This window comes from Echiichthys vipera (assembly GCF_963691815.1).
Source record: "Echiichthys vipera genome assembly, chromosome: 14".
NCBI classification, from domain to species: domain Eukaryota; kingdom Metazoa; phylum Chordata; class Actinopteri; order Perciformes; family Trachinidae; genus Echiichthys; species Echiichthys vipera.
Window position 1 is genome coordinate 25039641 of NC_139839.1, and position 20366 is coordinate 25060006.

At 41.9% G+C, this 20366-nt stretch overlaps 1 protein-coding gene across 1 annotated transcript; it reads right to left on the bottom strand.

Annotated features, from left to right (window-relative positions):
- Nucleotides 1-5446: 5446 nt before the first annotated feature.
- slc8a2a (solute carrier family 8 member 2a) lies at nucleotides 5447-20088 on the bottom strand (the record flags this gene model as incomplete). Its single annotated transcript, XM_083926886.1, has 11 exons — nucleotides 5447-5823; nucleotides 6007-6279; nucleotides 7575-7674; nucleotides 8950-9062; nucleotides 12083-12186; nucleotides 14358-14719; nucleotides 15089-15523; nucleotides 16561-16839; nucleotides 16926-17153; nucleotides 17604-17741; nucleotides 19741-20088. The coding sequence occupies 11 exons, from the start codon at nucleotides 20086-20088 to the stop codon at nucleotides 5447-5449; spliced, it is 2757 nt and encodes a 918-aa protein (XP_083783012.1).
- Between the last annotated feature and the right edge of the window lie 278 nt (nucleotides 20089-20366).

Genomic DNA, 20366 nt, shown 5'->3' on the forward strand with positions numbered 1-20366 from the left:
TTTTATAAAGCCGAAAGCAACCACTTCATATACAATTATATATTTTCTACACATGCTCCTTAAATGATAATGAGTTTATTTAGATTTTTCTCCTGAAATTGGGACATGTCAACCATTGGTCTCGTGTTTTAGTATTTCCCATGAATGTAGCAAAGCTTCACACTTTACTCTGTCAATCAAGGCTGTGTCCTCCAGGAGATGAGCAGGTGTTGAACCGTGGGTTAACGCTGCTCACCTGTAACAAGCGTGTAACGCATACCAAGTATGAAAACACTACCCTAGACGGCACTACTTTCACTTGACTCATTGGCTCCTCACTCGTTTTAACCAGAAGCCATGCTAGAAGCTGGTAGGATGTTAAAAGACTAAAAGAAAATGTGAGTTCAAATGTCTTTTCTTTTCCTCCCCAAAAGCATTATTATATTTCTGAATTTCTAATCAGGAAAACCACTGTTTTTGCATCATTAATATCATCATATCATATTGTCCTTGTTTTGTTTCTTATTTTAGTGCAATGTCCCTGCCAAACATTGGTCCTTTCAATGGTAAGGAGAAGAACATGTAGGTCTGTGTGTGTCCTGGAGACAGCTACTTAGTTGGGTCATCTATAGAAGTTCCCTGACTGTGGAGAGCCAAGGTTTATTTCTGACTGGAGTTGTCATCTATAAAGGTTAAAGAACAAATGAGCCCTCACAAAAATGTGGGGACATTTGGTGGGAACCCTCTATCCAAAAGGCTACTGTCAGCCAAGCTGGTCATTAACTTTGTAATGGTTTTGCCCCAAGTGCTGCATAATACATGGATTCTGAGACTATTTGGGTCAAGAAATCCATAAATGATGTAGATCTATTGATTTGACCTATTTCCCCCCCCCCCCCCCCCCCTTAAATTCAAGATAGCTGTCATTTTTTGACTCTTTAATGTCAATTTTTCAAATATTCATCCTATTAGGCTCAAACGAGAGCTCTGCTCCTAATGAGTTCACTCATGGACAGTATAATTGCAAGTAAGCTACGCAGAAGTCTTCTCAAAGGTAGAAAAAAAGATCAACGTTTGTGGTTGATGAGGAACAAACTTTGCTGATGTCAATAGTTACCTGAACTTGAAAATAACATAACACTTCTCAATGGCATGACATATCTCTAAAGTTGTCTTCTGCAGTAATTCAACAAAGCATACCTCACTCCCAATCAGTCAGCCCCACATCCAAGTGATGTGCGAACACACTCTCTCTCTAATGGTTCATGTTATTGGAAAATTCTTTGCTTCATTGAGACACTTTGTGCGAGGTAAATTCTCACACTCAACATTATTCACTAGTCCAAGATCATTTTATCATTGATCATTCATCATGCAAAGGGAAGAGCCAATAAGTACACTGGACCGATGTGTATGTCCAAGCAGCTTATGTCTCGCAGCAAGTCTGAGGTGATCTGCTGATTAAACGGAAGCATGCGTTGTCGACTGCCGTGCAGTGCTCTTGGAAGAGGTTGCAGATACCATCATACCTCTCCATGTGATCACTGGCAGTGACCAACACCTCGGGGTTCTGGACATGGAAAGAAGAAGGTGTTGGAGAAGGTGAAGATCAGTTCTGAGGCAAGAGAGCTCCTGGGACAAGTGGGCGAGAGTCTGGAAATAAAACACGAAGTCAGAGCGGATATGAAGGCATTTGTCCTCCCCATCATTTATGCTGAGAGTGCAGATGTGAGCTGCGCCAGACCAGAGTTTCCAAATAGCACAAACTGAAGAATAAGTGTACAATCTGTCTCCCACCTGATGATGACTCTTTGAATCTTCATATGAAAGGTCAAACTACCTTTCATATCGCCAGGTCCATTACAACCTACAAGAGCATCCTTCTCCCATTGGTCACGGCTGGGAACTAGTGAACAGAAGGTGTCACATCCTACCCCCCTTGCCCCAGCAGCTCACGCCTCATGACTATGCAGATGAGAGCAGCAGTGATGATAAGAGGAGTCAGTGTGGAGATTCAACAGATTCAGATGGAGAAAAATGTTCATTTCATATTAATAAAGACAGCTCCAAGCTAAAGAATCTTCTCTGTCTCCCTGCTTTCATTGGTTCCACCCCAGACATCTGATGACCCATGCGCAGTGTAGGGAAGGATACTTTTAAAATGTATTTAGTTACAGAGTACAGAATACATGCCATAAAATGTCATTTGTAACGTATTGCGTTTCATTACTCTAAGTACCGTATTCTACATACTTCATTAATCAGCACTGTTTTAGTACATTTGATCAAGTGTGAATCAAGCTGCTACTTCAGAGTTTGTACGACCCACAGGCAATGTCAGCAAAAAAAACCACGACTTCACTCGATGGGATAAACTGAAACATTACCATTTTGTTAATGCACAAGATCATCTCACAGAAATATTAGAATTGAAGTTTAAAAAGCCCAGAAATTCACGAGAAGGATTCCAAGAGTAACCTCTTAAAATGGCCGAAGTAACTGTACTCTGAATACCACTCATTGAAAATGTAACTGTAACTAAATATTTACTTATATATTTTGTATTCTGAATATGTAACCCTGAATACATGTATTCAGTTACTTCCTAACACTGCCTATGTGTATGTTGTTATTATACTGTCCATAACTCCACTCAGGATGAGCAGAGCTCTCATTTAAGCCAATATTAAGACTCTATGAACATTTTGAAAAACTGATATTTAGAGAGCCAAGCATTAGCGGCCATCTTGAATTTGAAGATGAAACATAGGTCAAATCAATAAATCTACATCACTTATGCATTTCTTGATTCAAATAGTCACAGAAACCATGTATTATGCAAAAATGTTTCCACCTTTTTGTGAGGGGCAGCCAGCTCATTTGTTTCTTTAACCTTTAAGGATGACAGATCCAGTGAGAAACGAGCCTTCGCTCTCCACCGTCATAGAACTTCTATAGATGACCCAACTCTACTGTATCAAGAACTACCACAGAGGCAGTTTGAAGTATTTTGCTAGGAGTTAATATATCTGTCCTAGGTCAAATTTTGCCATGATAGCATCACAGCTGTGCCAGAAAGAAATGTTACAGGTATAGGGAAGGGGCTATTGCCTCGCCACATAACACCCCTGGTCTGATTTGACGTGTGATTCCATTGCAAGATGGTCTCTAGTTTAGCCACTGCATCTTAAGTGCCTGCAGGGCCTGTGTTGGTGTGTTACTATGGTCTTTCTCCACAAAAACGACTTGGATTGTATCTCAGAGGTCTGTTTTGGGTCTATGTATTTCGGTCTTGCTTTTTCCATGTTAACACACTTTATGAAATGTTCTGAAGTAATTCTACCCTTTAAGGAATCCTGCAGTTGTTATCCACCATTATCCTTTTTTGGATGCACAATACTGAAATACATTTTCTTAAGCGGTGGTTCTCTACCTTTTAGGTGTCTCAGACACCTAGATTGATACACACCTAGGCACTATATGATAAGATTTTGCTTCAGGGACCTCAATCTGAAAAGATTTGCACTTTATGATTAAGACTCAAATTCTATAGTTGTCAACTGCAGTTGAGAGGTCAATCAGGGACCGAAATCTATCAGAATACTTGTTCTTATGACTTTTACCCACACTGGGCTCACTTCTATAGTGAATTCAATAGCCAATATATTATAGTCCACATTTTTCTGGGGAACCCCTGAAACCTTACCTTTCACATCAGCTGAATTCTCTTGATAACACGAGATCACAGGTTCACATCACAAGGACAAACCATCTGAGTAGTCAGGTTACCTGAAATACGCCCTGGTTGAGAACCACTGTTCTAAAGCATGAAGCACAGAATTTAAGAGCATAAAATGTATTTAAGTCCCCCAAACAAGAACAAATGTCCTCAATGACATGTCACATTCCCTCACAAAGATCTTGATATTAGCAGTTTCAAATCCATAGACCATCTGTATTCTGGTGCATTATGGTGCGTTACATTAGCGCCATCACCTGCACATGTGCACGTTTTATTTTATATTTTATATGCTGTATCCATAATATTTTAATGTCTTCTTTTTATTTAGTTGTTATGCTAAATTCTGTGTATTCTTTCTGTGTATTTATGTGTATATTTGTATGCGCTAAGCACAAAAAAACAAAAAATCACAGGTCAAATTCCTGGTATATAATCTGTTTACAAGCTTGGCAATGAAGCCGACTCTGATTCTCTGCCCTGCAACCAGTGTAGGTGATCCATGGAGACACACTCAGTTAAAACTTCGATGTTTCAATGTAATTATGACAGCTTACAATAAATTACAATATATTTTTGTTCATTACAGCTCAAATACATTCACTTAGAAAGACATTAAATGACACCATTGATAAATAAACGGATAGGACTTGAGGGGTGAATGAATCATCACGTTCAAACAATCACACTCAATGGCAAATACTAGGGACTTTCTTTTCATCCCAAGGCTTATTAGTAATTCATTGCTTGTGTAATTCTTTGTCAATTATGCATTTCAATACTGGGTTATTGCATTTCTGATCAATACTATTATCAATACCTTAAGTGAGATTGGAACTAGTAAGTGCATTACATTACATTACACTAAACAATGCCTTGTTTCACAAAACTCAACAGAGTAACAACATTTACCAGTGTGAGCTATTACAGCAGCTTAACTTACAAACTGCTCACTTTTTTTTTCCACGGCCGTAGATACTGATTGGCTGGCTGTTCCATTCAAAATGGTACACCGACTAAATCACAACAGTTGTATTACTTTTGTTCTAAATCTGTGCACAACAAATGGAGGTAACAATAGCAACACTGCTTTGAGCTATGCTACAGATTAACTCCAACTGGCCAAACAGACCTAATTATGGGTTCATTCTCACTGACAACAAACTCGAATGACAGTTTGAACATAGCTCCTGTTTTTGTCTGTGACAAGTGGCCATGGTATAAGCATGAGAATATACTCAGAGGTGTCTTTACATTGCAAATCTGTGTAAAAGCAGCTGTCATTGTTTTTCTTATTTAATTACTAGGCCAGGCAGTCTAATTTGACTCAGCCTCTATCGTAAGCGTGAGGAGAAACAAGACCAAACTTGAAATCCAGGTTATGAGCCATCAGGCATCAAGTCATTATCAAGCAAAATCCAGACACTTCACAGAGTACCTGCTGACCTGCTTTGCTCTGCTTTGTCAAAACAGTCACTGCATGCAATTTAGTCCACTTAAGTGAAATTGAATCAGTGCTGAAACTGTCCTGCAGTGGATGTGACGTACAGATATGCATGTGTGAGTCTGGTGTGTGGTGTTTGTATACATTTTTGATGAACCATGGCAGCCGTTTTCAAGTGATGATAGGTCTTCTCAGTGGTAGTTACTGGGACATAACTGAACAGGTGAATGTCCTGGTGATGCGTGTTTGTTATTGTGCAGTCATTACTCTCCCCAGCTGTGCTTTCAGAAGCCCTGTATATGGCAATAGGCCTCCAAGCTGGCGAAGAGGATGTAGAGGAACCAGAGTCCAAAAAAAAGCAGTGAAGTAAGGATTCTGGTGATCCGCGGGCCACCCAGCTCGCCGCCTATGGACGGTCTCCGCCGTAGCATCAATACTCCCATAGAGAAGAAGGCAAAGATGGTGAAGAGTGTGACGGAGAAGGCCAGCGAGCCAGGGTCAACACGGAAGACCTTACCTTTGACTTGCCAATATATGGCAGCCACTGACCAGGCCACTCCAATGCCCAAAAACACATTCACTGCGTTGCTTCCTGTCACATTTCCAATACATGCATCGGCATACTGGTCCTGAGTGGCCGCCACTTTACTGGCAAAGGTATCTGTAAAATGTGAAAAATGTTTGTAAATAAATAGCCAGTGGTTCAGTAGTTTAATCAGACACAATATTATTTCAGTGTCCATAACTCCAGCTAAGAATTCTGAAATACATGCACTAACTTAAACACTGCCAGTGGGGGATTTACTCGATATTGCAAAAACTGAGACTCACTCAAATCACTTACCAGGAAGAGAAGTCCCAAGTGCTACAAAGACCACTGCAGTTACAGTGTCTCTCAGGCCGACGGTGCAGCCAAAATGTGAGGCTAGGTCTCCAATAATGGCTGTTAAGAAACCAATGACAGAGATTGACACTATGAAGCACGCCCAGCCATTCCAGTACTCTGTGGGTGGGACGCAAGCAAAAAGAATCTTCCAGAAAATGCACAATATGTGCATGAAGTAGTCAAAGCAGTTTGGCATTCGCTGCTCCTGTCCCTCCTCCTCATCGCCATCACCTGTTTAAAGGAGACACAGTGAAGATAAATCAAACAAAGCACAAACACCAAACACCTTCCTTTAAACTGGAATGCTTCAATATTTTTGTCCAGCACATGTCAGCCACAATTGATCATTATTTCTACCGTTTAAACAAATGAGATATGATGTTAATTAGTAGATAAGAGATATAGTTGGGCTGTGTATTGGCAAGAATCTGGCAATACGATAGGTATCATGATACAGGGGCCATGATTCAATATATTGCAATATATTGTGATACTGTAAGTGAGATTACTCTGAAATGCCATTTTGAAATGGCTTATGATGACAAGCATCATCACACATGAATTAAATTGGGCTTATTGAATCCACAAGAGTCTTAGCTTTACAGTCAGACCCAATTCATGCAATTTAAGGCAGTCTATGGACCCCAGTATGCAGAAATATTCAAATACACCATTTTAGAATAGGCAGAAATAACACATTTACTGCATGCAAAGTACTGTGTGTCTTTAGGAGGGGTCTTTTGGGTACCCATAGAACCCATTTTGATTCAGACATCTTGAGGTTTCGAGGTCGAGGGACGTTTTTGAAAATGGCCATACCTGTTTTTACCTCATCAAAATTAAGCTTAAATTTGAATCATTATTAAGCTCCCTTCCCTAAGCTATCATGCCATTGTTGGTACCAATGTATTCCTCCCTATTGGTAGGCAGATTTAGTTATGTTTAGACAGAGCAAGGCTAGCTGTTTCCCTTTTTGCCAGTGTTTATGCTAAGCTAACCTAAGCTAATCAGCTACCGCCTGTAGTTTTATATTTATCAAACATGAGAGTGGTATCAATCTTCTCATCTAAGTCTCGGCAAGGAAATGAATCAGGGCATTCATTGAATATAACCCGGTTATTGCCTATTGAACTATTCTTTTATATTGCTAAAGCACATGTTTCTTGTGAATGTCAAGCTTACATGGCTCGAAGCAACTGGGGAGAACTATTTAGGGTCATAATCCTTCTCTATTCATTGTTAGTAACATCTACCGTATTGTGAAAATGGTCCTGTTCATGTCCGGTCTAAGATATTTTCAGCATTTACAAACTGTCCTTAGTGAAGCACATGCTGTCGCTAGCCAGCAAACTTAACAGAGCAATCCAAAATCAGTTTATTCAAACATGAAACCCTTTCATTTCACATCGGAAATTGAGTAAATGTAAAACACAATCCACATTAATAAAAAAAAAAAAGTTAACATAGCTTAAAAAAAAAATCAATATAACAAGTACACAAAAACCAAACATTTAAGAGCCACTGACCTGCACTGACTGTGACTGCTCCAATGAACTGCTCTCTCCACGAGTGAGTGCCAATCACTACAGCCAGATTTGTGTCCTTTAGGAGTTTGTCCACTGTGTTCTGGTACAACACATTACACACAAGGCAGATATTAATATACACAGATGGATTCACATTTCTGTCTTTTCTAACAATCTTAAAAGGTTTAAACCTTAAACAGCAGCAAGATAAGTACAGCTATGCACAGCTCCGGTAACGTGCTGCTGTTTACTACATGTAGCTACATGCTAATGGCAGACAAAGCTGTAATATTGGTTGCTTGTGTTGTTCATTGCTCCCTAAAATCCCGATATACACTAAGTTGCAGTCAGTTCACTGCAGTAGTACGGAGACATAATAGTTGCAGTCAGTTCACTGCAGTAGTACGGAGACAGAGTAGCTGCACAGAGACCAGGAAGTGCTGGCCAATCAGAGCAGACTGGGAGGGAGGCGTAAAAGAGACAGGCACTGCAACAGAACGTCTCAGACAGAGGGTGCAGCAGCCATGAGCAGTATAAGAACAATACAAGTTTTTTTTTGAACATTCAAGCATGTAAATATGTTCTATGAGAAACACAAAATACATGTATGAACCTGAAAAAAAAGTATAATAGGTCCTCTTTAATAGTGTATGCACAAACCTACTGGCTTTACTGTTCTGCTGCAGAATTGAACTGACACAAAATGTCACACACAGCACACATGAATGAACACACATCTCAAATCAAGATGCATGAGAAAAGTTAAGAATGGAGAATGGGTGGATATCAATTTATAACACACACAGAATGCTGGCAGACACTGTACCTGGTCTAGTACTCCATTGGGAGTCTGATGAGTAAGAGGGTGTGAGGTGGTTAATCAATTCTCGAAACATTCTTCAAACGTAAGAGTACGTTCAATTATAAACTGAAAAGCCAATGAGCTCTGCTTTTCCCAATGACCTTAAATATAGTTTTCTGTAAAGCTAGGTTTATGTAAGTGAGTTCATGTGCTCATGTGAAAAACAACATCAACACGTGCTTTGCTTGGAGCACCAAGGCTTCAAAAGTTTTTGTGGTGCTTGGTCGCGCACCTCTGAATTTTTGTAACCTTTCTGTCTAGTTTCAGTTTGATCGGTGTGATGAAGATCTTTGTGCTACTGGGTCAGCTTGCTTAATGAGAGTCTGTCATGTTAGTGCTGTCTATCTACACACTTTGTTTGAAAACAACCGACAATGTACTCGTATATGCGATGTATTCATCCAAACACTCAACACTATTGTCACCTGTTACCTGTCACATATTGAGTGATCTGTTTGTACAAAGGCGCTTGTTTACTGCTAGTGTTATGCCTTCGATCAGCCACTCACACACCTTAAACTCACAGGACTCCTCTATGACGACCTCTAGCCTGCTGTGCTCTCCTAGAATGGGTTTGCCCATCTCAGAGATCCTCCGGGCCTCTTCCTCCTCAGGGCTGGGGTTGCCTGTCAGGGAGTGCAGACATTTAAATATCATGTCTATTTATTAAGATAGATCGATTGTGTTATTTACAAAAACACACAAACATCCTAAACTTCAGACAAGTGTGCAGGCCCACACCTAAAGCATGAAGATGAAAAAAGCAATCCACACTCTGCACACACTGTTATTTATAAGTATAATACTTATACTTATTACTGGAAAGTAAAGGTAAAGGTGCTTTGTGTAGCATGTAATTCTGTAATTGTAAATATCTCTTGTTTAAACAGGATGTGAGGGGGACTTTTTTGACCCTGAGTTGAGTGCCCCAAAAGCTTTTTTTCATGGAGTCAAATACAATCATGGTGTGACCATACCCGTTGATAACTTAGAGTATATGAGTGGCAGAGCTTGTTGGAGGTAATTCACAGCTAGCACTGACAGCAAGATTCTGTTCAGGAAAAATAGGCCATAATCCCAATAGGTCAGACACAAGATCAGGGATCATTCAAAAGTGTAAAGAATTAGTAATTCATATGTATGAACTAATCCCGGACAACAAGCAGGAGCCAGCCATGGTAGAAGGATCTACTACTAGTGGTGCAACGGACTTTCAGTGATCAATATCTTCGATTCGGCACACACGTGATCCGTGGATTGATTTATGAAAAAAAAAAAGTTGTGTGCATGTTCAGTCCATAAAATTGTTAAGAGCAGCTTAGCGGCTTGTTTCACTGACCGGAGTGAAAACGAAGGCTGCTCAACAACCACTTATCACCGCGGCATTTAAGCAGCCCCTTGCTGCACAGTCCGACCGGGCTAAAGCCTGCACAGCTGCCGCTGCTCGTTGGGGAAAGAAACCGCAGTCACCGAGTGACAGAGTCTCACACACAACGCTAGTTGTTTTTAACAACGACAACGTCTCTGGGGATCTGTAAAGTCTCTGGATCAGTTCAGAACAACGGAAGGAAAAACTTGGAAAATGCTCCGCTGGATGTGTATTCTTCAAGATCGCTGATTCGCTCATTTAGCTGTCAATCAAAAAAAGGACTCCGCCTCAGACAGCTCATCCAATCATCATGCAGAAGCCAAGCGTCCGGGCCAGCCCACTGTCCCATAGACCCCCAGAGACGCTGAGCGTCCGATGGGCGGGACAAAGCCCAGCATTTATCCAATGAGCGTCTAGTTTGGCTGCAGTGGAACAACCCACTCTATGCTTCCCCATTGAAGTCAGTAGAAGCTGAGCGTCCCACTGTGTAAAGAGCTGTGGAGCTGTGGGGATGAATGAGAAGGAAGTTGCTCCGGTTACCTGTGATAAGGAGCTGATTCTGAACTAAAGATGAAGGCTTTCTAGTGCGTATTTAGTCAATGAAATGTACACACAGCAGTACACATTTCACCACTTTTTTTTGTTTTGGTGACATTTTAGGGGAAGCTGAGCTTCCCTTGCAGTCTTAGAGCAACTGCCACTGGCACGATATGCCTTGTGCACTTGATGTGTGTGCAGTTGATTTTATATATTTTAATTTAACAAATAAACGAAAGAATCCGTGACTCTGATCAGAGAAACGATCTGAATCGCAAGTTTTTTAAACCGTTGCACACCTACCTACTACAGACGCATGTGGTCTTGGCCCCAGCCCCAAAGGCACAGTGGATGTGCCACGGGGGCACTAGACTAGTTCCTGCCCCAAGCTGAGTTCGTAGCACAGCCCACAGGGCAGCGACCCACCCCCAGTGGACCTACTAAATTCCATCTTCAGGACAAACCATGCCCTCAATGTTGTCAATGGAGTCAAACCCCTTAGCCCCCCATGTTAAAATGCCCAACTTTCCAGCAGAAATAAAAACGTTTTTTGTCGCTATGGCTAATTTCCATGTTCATTACAACTGTATGGAGGTGAATTTTTAGATAACTCATCTGTTTAAATTATATCAAGGCGTAAAGTTCTGCATAATTAATTAATAATTAATTAATCAAGCATGGCTGCTTGAGTGACAGGTGGTTTCCGTCACAGCAGGCTGTGGGCCTCATTCGGCCCACTTCAGCTCTATCCACGCTCCACCTCTTTGCCCATTTTCGGATTAGCCAGGAGCAGGCGCACCAGGCACTGCCAATATGGTGACAGCCTGAGCCACCCAAATTGAGCTTCATTTTGATTCTTCAGAACGCCACGGATACTACGTTCACATTATAAAGTCTATGCAATGACCATAGCAACTAGGCCCTGTCCTACTGGTGAAAACAGCTGACTGGGTGGTGGCAAGCCCCGCCCTCATCGAGCACAATTAACCAATAGAGATAGAATAAGTAAATGTATATAATATTATAGCACAAAACAAGAAGTAGCATATATGGAGCTAAAGTTTCTGGTGCTTTAGCGCCAATGGCATGAGACTAAGGCTTCCAACTGTCTCATTTGCAAATTTCACAATAATGTGTGGAAATTTAAAAATGCTGCACATTGCACATTTAACACGCAAAGCTACACCCCAACTATCTTACCCTGGTTTAGCAGCAGTGCTGTGAAAAAAGACAGACAATGATTAAATACAATACACCAGCACTATTCTCAGGGCCTAATAAATGAAAGTGAAACAAAAATATACTGTACATTACAAACTAATGTAAATGAGTTCTTTGACTTCCATTTACAAGCACATATCCAATTCCTGCACCACCGTCGTGACACTTTGATGGGGAACAGGAAACTAAAGGATGCTATATTCATAATTGGCTGCAGCAGCTATTGTACAGTGAAACAGAGACAGCAGTGAATGGCAGCGTGTAATCTTCAGTTACTGGATCTAACATACATGCCTGCCATTCAGTTGCTGCTGTTGTTGTTGTTTTTGTTTTGATACTAGCTCTTGGATAATTCTACAGTAGCATCTACTGTGTGTGAGTGTACTATCTTATGCTGGTGTAAACAAATGATTCTTCTTTGATTACCATCTCACACAGCATTACTTCATCACCCTAACCATGAAAACACAACTTGTCACTTGAGCTTAATAATGACATATAAAATAACTACACACTCACCAGAGAGACCTCGCTTCAGCCATTTGGGGTCCTCAAGCACAATGAAGAAGTTTTCCTGCTTCTCGTACTCCTCCACATTTATAATGCGCACCTGTAAGATCTGACTAGAGATATGCAATCACACACACACAGACACACACACACAAACAAATACTTTTTTATGTCCACAACAATAATTAACTTCAAATCATTGGGTTTACAAATCACATCGCAAATTGAAGTGACCTAAATAATGACTCACAATGGTCCTTTAAATAATTCAGGCTTAAACATGGTGTGCTCTTGCTCCTCAGTGTGCAGAGATTTAAACTAAATGAATTATTTGGAATATTTTGATGAATTCTTGAAAACATGGAAGAAGAGAATATAATAATATATATAAGAACACCGCATAATGGTCACAGCTGAAAGAATATTGTTAATATGTGATATATGTTATAGCCTTTACTGTGCAGCACCTATTGATTGTCACGTTACATAACTGAGTCTTTCACTAAGTGTACAATTAGTCCATGTGCAAACACAGCTTATATAACCTGAAACTTTAATGGGAAAATGATCTGTCAGCTTACATAGGGTGACTGGAGGTTCCCACACCTGGGGATGGGATTATCTTTAGGTATCAAGTCATCACGTAATTCTGTGTAACAGGACCTCTTCCACGTGGTAATCTTTCAGTGAGGGTCAGGCGCCCCTTTCCTCAAAGCACTAATGAGCCAAAATACTATACATATAAAAGCATTGAGGCTGGGTGTCAGTACTGAGGCTGGTTGTCAGTACTACTGCCTTGTGTGTTTATGGTAATTATGCTGTATTTAGGTTCAGAGACCATCACACAATATTTAACATTGACATTTGCATTTACTAACTGGCTCATCTCTCTAGCTGTAGAGCTGGGCTGTTTGCAGTCAGCTGGTTGAGAGACTGAGCAGAAAAAATACATGGCATGGAGATGGCTTGTTGAAGAAACAATCCCCATCTCTGGTAATTCCTATGGAATAAATCTATTGGCTCCCTATAAACTGTGCAATTCTGTCTGCCTGTGGGTCGGAACTCTCGGGAAGTCTCAGCAAGTCATAATTGGGTGGTTCGGAGAACCACCCAATTATGACTTGCTTTACAGCACAAAAGAAGAGTTAAGTGTTTGAGTTGTGCCTGGACTTATGAAGGTAAAAACATAAAAACACAGATGTTCTGTGGTCTGAACTACACCGTCAACAGCAGCTTCACTACGTCCTTTCTTACCTTTAACAATAAAAAATAAAATCCCTAGACACACAGCATCACTGCTTACCAGAGAGAATTTCACTAAGAGGCAACTCATTAAAATAGCTCACAGTAGCTATCATAAGGTAGCATAAATGACGGTTACAAAATAATAAGAGCTCCATTGATGGAGGAAGCAAAGACATGTATAATATACTGTGCTGTTTATAACGTTTTTAGCTTGTTTTTAGCTATAGGTTTGGTGTGGCAGGTGTACCTTATTCTCATTTGTGGTGTGGATTTCTTTTTTTCTGTATTTGTAACTACTGTTACTATTTCATGTTTGTCATGGGCCTGGATATGATGGGATGCCGGCTCGCAGATTGAATTTCCTTTGGTATAATAAAGCTGAAGTTGAAGTTGAAAGGTGGGGAAAAGGGAGAGTGAGTGAAAACATTCTTTCTACTAAGATAGATCAGTAAGCAACAAAACCTGCCTACTTATTAATGCTATATTTTCTTATTATCAACAAAGCCTGTTAAAAAATTCAAACCATGAACACACACACTAGTATTTTGAGTCCAAGTCACAAACACCATGCTGCTGCCTGAAATACTCACTAATGTACCTAATCCAGGGCTGAAAATGTGTTTGTGGCTCTTCATGGTTGTTTTTTTTAAGATTTATGACTTTTTTAGGTTTGGGGCTGAGTGAGAATACAAAGGAGGGAAGCCTTGAGTACAAAAAGTATTGAGAGATCGACTAACATATTGTAAGTTTTGGTTTCATTTGACTTCGTTGAAAATGACAAAAAATGACAAAAATATAGAATATCACCATTTTTTCCATTAAAAATGATTTGTTTGTTGTTTCTAGGTAACGTCAAATCTTTGTTTTAATGTATAGTATGTTGAACAGTAGGAGGATGCAACCTCAAGAGTCACAATGTCTGGCAGCACCTCCTTCCTGGAAACGAATAGATTGACGTTCTAAGGAACATCCATCAGACTTTGTGGCTCTTACAGTAGCATTTCCCAGTCATTGCGTCTGGTTGCTGACTGGGCCTCACCTGGTCTTTTCATTGGTGAATTCCAGCTCCCCTCTGGCCTCCTCGTAGTCCACTCCAGCCTTGGCACTGCCGTCCTCTGTATGGTATGGCAGAGCAACGGTGCCCCTGGAGCCTGAGTTCCTCATCACTGTCACCGTGAGCGTGCCTGTGCTCTCACTCACCCGTAGCACCCGCTGGCCAAAGGTGAAGATGCCTGCATGGTCATCGTCCAAGATGGTGATGGTGGCAACCAGTGGCTCCACTAGTCTACCCTGTGGTGGGGTTCCTGTCCCTTCATTCCCACCTTCTTCTAGCCTCAAGTTCTGAAGACGCACAAAGAAATGCTCGTCCTCCTCAAAGATGTCATCATCCAAGATGCCCACCTGGAGAGCACAGAGTATTGTACGGTCACTCTCCTCATGGACGCAGAAGGCCATAACAGTTTGAATGTAAACACAAACTACCATACCAAATACATATTCTATAATAATTATGTATTAGACCATGGCCTGGCTACACCGCTTATCATTTTCGGATAGAGGGAAAAAGGCTCTGGGCTGTTTGTATTTCTTTAAACCAATCACAATCGTCTTGGACGGCGTTAAGCCCCCTGATTCAGCAATGGTGCCCTTGCAGCAAAAGGGGCCTGACACATCCAACCCTGAAATATTAGTGGAGGGTTTGCTACTATCTCAGAGTTTGAATAATATACATATACATTACTTTCACAGTCCCCTTTCCCCCTGGCTCACCTTGATCTCTTTGCGGCTCTCCCCTGGCTTAAACACCAGGGTTCCCTCAGTGAATTCATAGTCTGCCCCAGCATTGGCAGAGCCATTTTCTGTATAGTAGTCCACATAGAAAGTATTCTGGCCTGTGCCCCCCTCAAGGATCACTCCTAGGCTCAGAGAGCCACAGTTTTCTGTGCACTGGTACTGGGCACTTTCAAAGCAAATGTGCGAGCATGTGGCCTTGTCAGTCTCCTGGCCTCCTGAGCGGCGTGAGTGCTCAGCGGCATGTTTCTTCAATATGTTGCCGGCACCAATCATCATGCGTGTCGCCTGGACACGGTAGAAAGCGCGGCTCTTCTTCTGGTGGACGAGGGCAGAGTAGTTGGCCATCTCTATCAGCTGGTCCAGGTCTTTGTCTGGGTGTTTCTCCTTCAGGTCTTTCAGGATGCGGACCACCTATCCAAGAGAGAAAAGTGGTTGTAAAAAACACCACATTCATAGAGATGCACTTTTGGCAAAATGTGTAAAAAATGCTCTTGAACACACAAACTGCTCCAACACTTGCTCAGTTGTGAAGTTTTAAGTTGTGACTATGACCCAGGATGTGTGTGCAGTGGGGTTCTGCAGAGGGTTTGGTAGACAAGGCTAAGTTGATACATATAAAGTTTAAACATTATCCCCCTGGGATTATTAAAGTATTTTGGATTCTGATAATAACAAAAGTATTGGTGTTTCTTGGGACAAAACTATGCTTTTAGTAAGACATGCAGACTATAATGCTACATCTATGTTTTCATTCTAAAACAGCGTTTCAAAAGGAAAACAATCGCCACATTTTAGCTCAGTATCAGAAACAATCTCTGTCCATATTAACACGTCTAAAAATGCATATCGATGGACCATTTGTGTACATTGGGCATGCATGTGTCAGTGTAAACAGGAAGCAGATTGTGGTGAAAAACACAGATTAAGAATTGTACTATATGTACTAGAATATATTGACATATTAAAGTGGTAGCGGGAGCTTTAGCCATCGCATCCATTCTTAAACTAAAATGAGCTCAGCAGCTTTCCCAAATGTCTCAGTTTTAGTGGCTCAGAAACGACGTGAGGCGTAATCCTAGCAAAAGGCATGACTTTTTAAATAACAATGTAATAGTGTGGATGTAGCCAAATGCAGGGCTTTTTTTAAGAAAAACTTTGGAAACTCCTCATTTTCCTAATTGAAGCCTCCTACTGATCATCTGTTAAGACTCCTGCTGTCTGCACTTCAGTCAGTCGGACTCCTGCTGGCATTGAATTGTTCTTCTGCTAGTAGCTTTCTTCTTTTCCTTTTAAAAATACTTCAGTAGAATCATTCCCTCTTAAAGAAAACATGCACCCAAATTTGAGTCAATTTGTACCTTAATGAGCTCTAATTATGGAAAAAAAATAGACGCCAATCTTGCAATGTGTGTCTACAGCAGAATTTATCCTAGAGCGTCTTGTCTTACCTCATCTTTGTTCTGGTCTAGGTCATTGCCTGTCTGCACAGAGACTGTCACGCTGGAGGAGTTTCCAGGGCACGAACTGCCATCTGACAGCTTCCCATCCATGATCACATCAATGCCTTTGGGCGTGAGGTCACCTTCCATTTCCACCACAATGCCGTGCCTCTTGTCAGCACGGTAACGCTTGTGCATGTATTTGTAGAAGAGTAGGCGACGGTCAGCGATCCAAGCCAAGATCACACACACCGGAAAATAAAGCAGTGTCACTATGGCCTCCCACACCTGGCAGTGCGGACAATACGAGCATTACATCATTTACACGCTTGATTTATTAGAAATACATTAATATGCAGTCATCGGAAACACACCTCTACAATCCCAGGTGAGATGACGGCCAGTATGAGGTAGAGCCAAATGTAGGCGAAAATACTCCAGAAAGCCGTAATGAAAAACACTCGCAGGTGTTTGATCTTGCGAGACTCTCCGTTTGGAATCACCCACACACACAGGCCAATTATCACAAACATATTGAAGGCAGCGCTGCCCACTATAGTGCTTGGGCCGAGCTCCCCTGCATCAAAGTTGTGCCCACACACCTACAACATTAAAGGGACAAAAAAAGACAAATGTCACACACATCAAAATCAAAGACCTTTTTCAATTCTCACTAGAACTGAATTTAACACGCATATAACAACTAAAATAACAAAGATATGTCCAAGTAGGCCTACTTTGAGTGGGGATACTCAAATATTCATTATATGACAATATAAAAAAACAGAATTAACTTCAGAATTAACTTCACCAGAGCCAGAATAGAAATCATCCATTTATAGGCCCATATAAATCTGACAATGAGGTTTTGTTCACATTGGTGGTTGCCTTCTCTTACAATTAAGTGGTGTACAGTGAGGGAACGCACAACTGCAAATCATATATTTTTGTGTCATTCTCAGTAGCACAATGTACAATTTCCGAACATTTCAGACTTATTTTTAAAGGTGTGTGAACAACACAGTCACAGGAAAGTTGAAGTTAAGCGGTACCTCAATAACAGAGAGCAGGATCTCAGGCGCCGAGGAGCCCAGGGCCATGAGCGTGAGGTTGGACACTGTCTCATTCCAGATTCTTACTGTTGTTACTGTCGTTTCACCGTTGGGTTTGGTGATGGTCACCTCTTTCTCCTGCCAGGAAAGAAGTTTTGCAAAAATGTCAAAGATGCTGTTACCATGGACCTTATGACCACCGTTACAGTTATTGCAGTTTTAGTTTGAACTTAGATCATTTGATGTGGATAAGATATTGGCTGCTTTAATACTTAGTTGGTTTTCATTTTCATTTTCTAAAGAACTTTTTGATATTTACGGTGTTTTTAGGGCGCACTCAAACTGTCTGTCCGTACCGTGCCCCGTGCTTTAGGGTACTTGTCCTTTTGTACTCACACTACCTGGGCCTCGGCGAATGCTTCTTGTTGCCTATACGTCATCACACCGTAACACGTCACACGCATTGATTGACATCATTGCGATGCGTGGCTTTGTTTCCAAATCTTTCCATAGACCTCAGAATTTTTGAATATTTTCATCCGACCAAATCTGCAGTAAACACTCCACCTCCGCATCACATCAACGTGAACCTTTCACCGCCATTGTTGTTGTTGTTAAATGTCCGCGCATGGTCCGTCCTTCTAACTTCGATGTCCGAACAGGCGCACATACCGCTACCGCCGTAGGCCTCGTGCTCGTGCTCGTGCTCGTGCTCGTACACGTGCGCACGCTGGTGGTGCTAACGCTAGCAACTTTCTCCGTCACCTCAGCAGAAAACGTGTTGGAGTAACGTTTGAGAGATTGGGATTATGGTCGTCGGATACAAAGCCTTTGAACATTCGCCAGTGAAACAGTGACCTGTGGTCGAGGTCAGTTTATAATATTTAGTTTTAAAAAAGGAAGCAATGTCGCAGTCGAAGCAGTGACGAGCTCCACCGGCAGCGTCACTGACATGGCAGAGTTTAAGGGCGTACTCACACTGTCCTTCTGGCCAGGGCCAAAACCGTTTTTTCAGCTAAAGCCTAGGACCTTTAAGTAGTGTGAGCGCACCCGTTCCGCGCATAACTGCGGCCAGCGGGCCGTCCAAGGCCCGCTTGAAAGAGGTGGGCTTTAGCGGAGCCGTTTGCACATGTACGAGCACGAGCGTGCGCACGTGTACGAGCACGAGCCCTACGGCAGTAGCGTTATGTCCGCCTGTTCGGACATGTAAATAGAAGGACAGACCATGCGCAGACATTTAACAACAACAACAATGGCGGCTAAGGTTCACGTTGGTGTGATGCGGAGGTGGAGTGTTTACTGCAGATTTGGTCGGATGAAAATATTCAAAAACAGTCGACAAGACGCACAAAAACTCTGAGGTCTGTGGAAAGATTTGTAAACAAAGCCACACACACGCGATCAATGCGTGTGACGTGTTACAGCGTGATGGCGTGTGGACAGCAAGAAGCATTGGCCGGCCCTGGCAGTGTGAGTACAAACGGGGCTGGGGCGCGGGGGGAGAGGGAGGGGGGACAAGTACCCTAAAGCCCGGGTCGCGGTGCGGAAGGACAGTGTGAGTACGCCCTTATAAAGCATCTAGAGAGGGAATGTCTCCACAGACACGGATATTAGAATACTCAGCAAAGAGACAACAAGTGTTTTCATTGGTGGATTATACAATCACCATTGTTTTAACTCATTCTTTGATAGATGTGAACTTAAAAGACAGTTAAATAGATGTTGTGGATGTAAAAGTTGTTGGCATATCTATTCATCTTTAAGTCTTTTTTAGTTAACTGCTGTACGTTGCAGTTTAACATGCTGCAGCTGTTTCATACATTCTTATTCCTTCATATAATTTTATACATAACATTATTTTGGGGGGCCAAGCAAACCCTGTAGTAATCAAAGCATGATGACATTAAACTCTTTTTATATTTATGTAATCCTGACGGTAGAATTGGATCTATAAAGGCCCAGTTATACAAAAGAAAACAAATCAGCCGATATGTGTCTTGCTGACCAGCAGCCACTGTGGGAAAGCCGCAGAGCAGAATTTGGCTGGAACGCTGTTCGTCATCAACAAAGTAAGAATGTAGTGGCAAAGTTGTGTATCAAATCAAGGTTTACTTATAAATGTGAAGTTCAGCAATACCTGAGAAGTGATGACTTCTATGGATGCCATGAAGCGATCCGCGATGATGGACACACCCAGGAAGATGTACATGAGACAGAGGAAGTAGATAATAGATCTCCCTGCCTGCTCCCCCAGTGGAGGGTTGAGTGGCAGCCACACTGGCAGCAGGATACCGGGTTTACACACCACAATGCCCGGACATGTCCGTTTGCCAGACCCTGTAGTGTTACCAGAGGACTGGGGTTGCTCGGGGGCAGATGCTCGCTCCACAACCTGGGGCCTGATGGAGGAACTGGGGTGGGCCAGGAGGAGGAAGGAGAGGAGGAGGAAGAGGAGTGGGGAAGGGCGAACCGGGAGGGGTCCCATGATTTCCCTGAGTAAAGAGGGGCCTGGGGGTCACTGGGGGAGACGCTGGGTCAGAGGACTCTCCTGGGGAAACAGAGGTAACAGATTTACAGTACATGGTAGTTCACCTTGTGTCTGTCTAAAGAATCTTTTCATTTTATACAGGAACCAACATTAAAATGAATCAGGAAAATCTTTACAGTACAATTAGCTGCTTGATCAGCTGTGATACTGGCTGCAAAACAGCCCGTGGGAAGTAGTCCACTATCAAGAGCATTAATGATAACGCTTGTAACCAT